Source organism: Penaeus japonicus, unplaced genomic scaffold (assembly GCF_977035675.1).
Source record: "Penaeus japonicus unplaced genomic scaffold, GWHDUDI00000001_assembly GWHDUDI00000009, whole genome shotgun sequence".
NCBI classification, from domain to species: Eukaryota; Metazoa; Arthropoda; class Malacostraca; order Decapoda; family Penaeidae; genus Penaeus; species Penaeus japonicus.
Genome location: NW_028234411.1, coordinates 40808163 through 40815662, shown reverse-complemented (window position 1 = coordinate 40815662; position 7500 = coordinate 40808163). Strand labels below are relative to the sequence as shown.

At 30.9% G+C, this 7500-nt stretch overlaps 1 protein-coding gene across 1 annotated transcript in view; it reads right to left on the bottom strand.

Annotated features, from left to right (window-relative positions):
* Positions 1–428: 428 nt before the first annotated feature.
* LOC122259443 (FAST kinase domain-containing protein 1, mitochondrial) overlaps positions 429–7500 on the bottom strand; it is an 8626-nt gene continuing 1554 nt past the window's right edge. Inside the window, exons 2-9 of the mRNA XM_043026213.2 lie at positions 5620–7500; positions 4941–5126; positions 3939–4090; positions 3203–3353; positions 2956–3079; positions 2674–2787; positions 995–1115; positions 429–857 (exon numbers count right to left, since the gene is read on the bottom strand). The exon at positions 5620–7500 is cut by the window's right edge and continues 6 nt beyond it. Coding sequence (XP_042882147.2) covers positions 650–857; positions 995–1115; positions 2674–2787; positions 2956–3079; positions 3203–3353; positions 3939–4090; positions 4941–5126; positions 5620–7500 — 2937 coding nt within the window. The 3' untranslated portion in view covers positions 429–649. The remainder of the gene's footprint in view (positions 858–994; positions 1116–2673; positions 2788–2955; positions 3080–3202; positions 3354–3938; positions 4091–4940; positions 5127–5619) is intronic.

The window sequence follows — 7500 nt, the reverse complement described above, 5'->3', positions numbered from 1 at the left end:
AAAATAAGTTATAAGTAAAAGGTCTCTTTAGGGAAAAAAGATTGAGAACCCCTGATTTAAGCTAATAACCAGATCTCCAGATAAATGAAATTCCAAGAACAGGTTCTTATGAACCAAGGGGAACCGGCTGAATCCCCTTACTGGCAATAGTGCCCAGCAAGCAAATATATTCTCATTTGCAATAGGTTAAATGCATAGTTCCTGATGAAATCGTACAAGAAAAATATAATATAATAGCCTTAATATAGAGGAAGAAAAATCCTGGATTACAGAGTAAAGTATTCAGCATTCATTTTTAGTTTATTTCATTTTATCATTATATTGTATTTAGAATCTTATCATCGTATTCACTTAATTATCAAAGGATCACAGTTTAGAATAGTTACCTTTGTATTAAGTTAAAACATAAAACTATGAAAACAAAGTAATTTTGTACATTATCTATGATTTATTCATAACAAAATTAGATAACAGCACCATAAAGTCAATCAAAATCATCTCAATAAACAATTTACACTGCATATCAGTATTTGTACAACAACTGTATCTTCTATGTACATCTAACAGATCTGTTGTTCAATATCTATTAAAACACTAGTAAATGCATTGAAGTCAGGTGTCTATATTTACAATGAAGAAATCATTTATATCATGAACTTTCAGGATAAATGATGCTTCTGAGGTATTTCACTTTGTCTTCATAAGTACCAAGTGCCATGGAATACCACATGAAGTGTGGAATCTCTACCACGCTATAGCCCAAGACTTCAAGGTGTCGTCGTTCAAGCTGGTGACGGCCAATCAACTGACGCTTGTTGATGCAGTAACTGTTTTCTTTGTGAAGAAGAACAGCAACTCTGCCATTGAAAAAACACTATAATTACTTATATGATCATATGCAAGTTCTAGTTATAAAGTAACATATACAGTATTTTATCATTCAATTATTTTGAAACCATACATAATCAAAAAACATATAACAAGTATCCTGTACCTTCTGTAGCCTTTCTTGTTTTCAATTCTGTTTGTATCAAAACTTCCATTCTTATAACTTGCAGGGGCATAATCAGACACTGGTACTGGACGATTATTTTCATCTAACATGAATTCAAAATCTGAAATAAAAAAAAGAAAGAAAAATTAATTTAATTCATACAATAATATAAAAATGCACAATAAAATAAAAATGCAGACTAAAACCTGAGAAGACATAATCATATCAGTTATATCACTCCATTTCCAGTGGCATAAATACTGTTTTGGCTTCATTCAAATTTTGATTTTAGAAGGATAAAACGATCTTCCTTTTTTTTCGGTATGAAAAATCTTCACATTCAAAATAGGAAATAAACTTTTAAAATTAAAAACAGAGCAATGCTATCATTAGAGAATATGGAAACATAAAAAAGATGTATTCATATACACCAGATGAAGTGCCATTAACCCACTGTGTACGGGTGTCATGACATACATGTTGGCACCGATTAGGCCTAAAAGACGGGTGTCAATGCGTATATGACGTGACATCGGGATCTGTTCACAGTTTAAGTGCGCACATAGTCATGGAGTATTATGGCTGTAACGGTGCTCCAGAGCTACAGGGTTCCAAAGTCAGTCTAAACCCACATTTTATGATGGATTTATGGAAAAATATTGTTTGGGTTAGTCTGTGCTACCTAGAGGGTGGAGCAAACACTTTCCCCGTACCTCTAATTTTTAGCTGGTGCCGCTAGTGTCATAGACCACCCATCCTGGCAACCAGTTAGGTCGTTAGGCGCCCTGTCCGCAATGGGTTAAGGTACAGAAAGCAAAATCTTCTCTACACTGCCAGCCACAGGACAACAAGTGGCCAAGTGTTGCAATAACAAAATATTCACCTTAAAAATGTTTTTTCTGTTATTCATGGACACATTTAATATTGTAAGAAAAGAAAGAAAATGGAAGGAAAGAAAATAGAGAGAAAGAAAAAAGTAGTAAATGTGTGACAGCAGTTGTCATACTCAGTCTGGCAGTATTCAAGTAAAGGTTGCAATGTTTAACAATCACTGCACGTAGGGAAAGGGAATATTTTACCTTGTAAATGATTTCCTTTTATATCTATTATTGAAAGGAAAGTGAATATTTTTCAATTTCATTGCTTTGTACTGGAAATATAAATACATGGAGTATATAAAGGCCCATAGTATATGATTTTCTTGTAAAAGTTATTCCTCATGCAACTATTTCACCAAATTCACATTTACATAATTCAAAGCAATCTTACAAATATTTACACAGAAGCTGAAACTGAAAAAAAATAATTGAAATCTACTAAGACTTGTAACACATGATGCACATGACAAACGGCAATAAAATGCACACTGCAAGAGAGATATGTGGAGGGAAGGAGGGACATATGATCCCATAATGGCTCATCAAATTTTCACTTGATACATAGGAACCCTTAAATAATTTCCCAACCTGAATAACCCAGGTTTGATTACTTTTCAATTTCTGGTCTATTTCTCTCAAAGAGATTAGTTTACCCAAACTTTACAGCACAAAAGTCCTTTCTAAAATTGTATTTGTTTAGTATGAGACAAAATTCTTCTTTGCTTATTGTTACTAAACACTGGCACACAGAGGTCTCTATATACAGTTTCACTATATCTATATAGCATACTAAAATCTTACCTATGAGGTAGAAATATGGTGTCTTAGCATTAGCTTTTAACACATCAGCATTTCCAATTAATTCTGATAGCACCTGGTGAACTTCAGTGTGAAAGACAGAATCTTGTACAGGAACTGTTGATGCAAAAATTGTAAATTGTGTTTTATATGTCTGTTATATATATACATATATTTTTCTTTCTATTTGATATCTTTACTATCATGATACCTATTTCCACTGAGTCCATATTTCATGGTTATAAATCAAATATAATCTGTGAATGATATCTTCAATTTACATACCAGTTTCAAGGAGCTCTTCACAATACTTTTCATGAAACCAAGGAATACCTTCCTCTGGCTGATCAATGCACACAGCACGATTTAGCTCCATAAGCAGATGGCGCACTCGAGATGGGTATGAAGCCTTTAAAGCAGAAAAATTGATTACCAGCTAATATATATATATATTAGAAAAAGCAAAGAGCTAAAATCACTACCTAATTCACTCAATAAATGCACAGTAAAAAATCCACAGAAGACACAGTACCTTTGAGTAGCATGCATCTATTTCCTCATCTAGCTGGTCCAAGAATTTAATATTGAAGACAGTATGAATCATTTCACTTGACAGGTTGTTATACAAGGCCAGAGATAAGCACACTTGCAGAGTATTCAAACCTTGAAGGTGATGAGACCCTCTGAAATATAAGACCAACTTTAACCATAACCATAGAAGGAAATTCTATTTCATAATCTAATTTGAATAATTGTATTTTATTATGAACTCTAGATTATAAAAATAATTAATTTACAATTCAATTTGAATACTGAACATTTGCTGTTCTTGCACTTAAATAATTAAAAATATCAAGGAATTTCCCCCCTAATTTAAGACTTCATTATGTGAAAAAAACATAATTTAAATATATCTTCTAATAGACACATGCACTGAAACACATACATACAGCATGAAAAATTAAGCATATTGTTACACAACTTGCATGAAGAAACACATATTGTATCATACATTCTAGAGTCGCTTCCTATCAAGTACTTTTCATTGTTGGTTTCAATTTAATTGGTTTCAACAATCATAGCTTCCACTTTCAATTTTGTTTTTCATCACCTAGTAAACTTTCACTTGAACCATAGAATAATTCCATTCATGTTTCATACATACTTTAGAGACTCCATACTGATTTATCTACTAGTCTACACTTTTTATTGCTATCCCATTTCACTACTGACTGATAAGGCTACAGATAAGCTTGTGTAAAACATACTTTTCCAGGACCCTAGTGCAGGCAGAAAAAAATTTGCTTCCAGAAGTTGGGTGGTAGCCTAGGTTATATATGCACGTCAGGATGCGTTCTATTGTATCCTGCAGCACATACTCTTCATTTTCTATTATGTAGTTAGCCATAGCATCCAATAGCTGTCAAATGTAGTTATAATAGCATAATAGTGTCAATTAATAATATATAATATATAATAATAATATATATAATAAATATATATATATATATATAATATAATATATATATATATATATATATATATATATATATATATATAAATATATATATTATATATATATATATATATATATATATATATATATATATATATATAATATATATATATATATATATATATATAATATATATATATATATAATTATATATATATATAATATATATATATATATATATAATATATATATATATATATATATATATATATATATATATATATATATATATATATATTATAATATATATATATTATATATATATGTATATAAATATATACATATATACATATTCATATACATATACATATATATCATATATACATATTTATATACATATATATATATATATATATATATATATATATATATATATATATATATATATATACATATATATATATATATATATATATACATATATACATATATACATATATACATATATACATATATACATATATACATATATACATATATATGTATATATGTATATATGTATATGTGTATATATATCATTCATTCCCATGAATGTCAAAAAATAAACTAATTATCTATTATCATTTAATGTAATCATACTAAATATTATGCCACAGAAAACAAATTAAAAAGATTGCTCAGCAGATTATTCATCTACTAATAATTATCTAATGAGAATAAATCAACTCTTATGAGTCACCTACAGTAAACAAAGGTTTTCCAAAAATTATGAATATGTTACAGTAGAACAAAGTACTGGCAGCCAAGTCCTTACCTCTGGGGCTAGATATTTAGTGTGCTGAAAATACATTGCTATGTTGCGAAGGTGCCTTGAATTAAGCTCTTTGATGAATGGAATATGTGAGGCCACCAGCTTTTCGAAGAGGAAGGTCCGAGGAGATCCTTTACGACTAAGGTAGGCTCGTGTAATGCTTGTAACATCCAACAGGGACTTTACATTCTATGGAATTAGACAAATATGTATTAACAATAATGAGAAAAAAAAAGAAAATACAGTAGAAAAATCCTAATTATCATGAACAAATTAATGATGATGATGATGATATGATAATGATAATGATAATGATAATGATAATGATAATGATGAAAATGGTGATGGTGATGATGATGATAACAAAAATAAGATGAATAATAATAACAATTAAAATAATAATAAAAATGATAATAATAGTATTAATAATAATAATAGCAATAAAAATGAAAAACATTATTTTCAAAATAACAGAATATACCTATAATTAATAAAGCTGAACCATTAGATCAATGATAATGCACCAATATTAATTATCCAAATAATGCTGTTCTTATTACATGTCTATATTGAGTCTATACAGTAAAGTAGTTTAAACAAATTTAAGAAATACCAAAATCTAATATAACGTCATATAGAATTTAAAGTGACAATATTTATGTCACAAAATATAATTACATACCTTAATATGTCTTTCAGTGCAGCCATTTAACATGTGGCACAGAGCAGTTATTTGCTTTGTGTATGTTCGATTAGTGTTATTTGGGTGGAATGCTAGCGTGATCTGAATACCTCTTGACATTACAATGCTATCAAATATAGAGAGTTGAGGGGCATATTCAATAATTTGTTGCAGAACATTATCTGGTATTCCACTTCCATCATTATAGCTTAGGATGAATGATGTCATCTGTGCAACTTTGCTGGGTAAAATTCTTACTTGTCCTTTCAAATCTTCATAGAGCCTATTAGTCATGTTCTTTTCCAGATAGTAATGTCTGTAAGTACCACCAAGGTTGTTGTTGAAGTACATATACCGATGATAGACACCTCTACGCAAATTCTCTTCATAACCTAGAAAAGGCTCTGGGAATTCTTTTATCTCATGCTCAACAGCTCTCATTGCCTTGGACCAAAATGCATTACATAATTTTATATTGGAGGTTTTAATATACCTTAAAATCTTGAATATGACAGGTATAAACTCGAAAAAATTCTTGTCATCAAGCTGTTCAGCTACAAGCTCTTCTAAATGATTTCTGACTTTCAAGGAGCTATAGGGTGCAAGACAGAGTAACAAGTCAGGAACTCTGTGTGAGGATTTGTGTTGCTCAATGAGTGATGCTGAATGTTCCTGAATCTTTAGAAGAAGGTCTCGTGGTTCTAAGTAACTTTGGAAGTAATTATTCACTGCAATAATTTGCTCAGGTGTTAGCAAGGAGACCTTATCTACTAGAGACATCATCAACTTCCGACTCAGGGAACTTCCGAAACCTGACCATTCTGGATAGCTCAGAAACTTTAAAATCTTAATAATAATTTTCACTTCACAGTCTGCTAACTCTCCCTCTTCAAAAAGTCTGTTCACCAGTTTTTGGTATTCCATGAACATAGACTGTGTAATAAGCTTCCTTGTACTACTAAGACATATTGTTATCAATTTTAGTTCATCAGCTGATGAACACTTTTTTATTAAATTGGTTGAAATTAGGGCAATGATTTTTGATTGTAAGAAATATCCTTTCAAGCCTTGGTCACGTAGGAATACAGTGAGTCTTGATAAAGCACTCAAATTAAAATTTTCTATTCTATTCAGGCACAAAATTAACAATTTTTGCATTAGACAACTGCTACTGCATATGCCTATTCTGTGTAAATATAGCAACATACAGGCAAGAGCATTATTTTCCAATTCTTGGTATGAAGTTTCTAAATGTTCTAAAAGTTTTTGGAAAACTGGATGACTTGCAATTCTTTCCAAAAACTGTACCACTTGTGGACTGGAAACACTTGGAATTTCAAAGCTGTATCTTCCAAACACTTTCTGGAGATCCCACAATGTTATAATTGCTTGACTAGTTCGCTCCACTGTCAGATTCTCTTCGCACTTTTCAATGAGGTCAAATACTTCCTGGACACTTGCAGCTACTGACAATTCCTTCACAACTGGATCCTTGGGATTCTTGTACAAAACAACTCTTAACTGATCAAACTGGTCTTTATCTAAAATTTGATCTCTGTCAAAGTCATCGATCTCAAATTCAGAATCACTGATAAAGCCTTCATCATCACTCTCATTGTCATGGGTACTACTAGCATAAAATCTCAGCTGAGTTCTTTGGATATTTTTATTCACTGAACATCCACACAGCAAACATATCCTTGGTGGCTTTTTCAAAGCCAGGTGGCACAATCTAACGCAAATAAACTTTGGTTGAAGGATATCTTGATATGACTCATTCCAAAACTGCTGTAACCTTGTGCTTCTGGAGTGAAAACCCTGTCTCAGTGACACCTTCCCTGTCTGCCCTAAAGAGGGCAACAAGGGAAGAGACCAAATGCG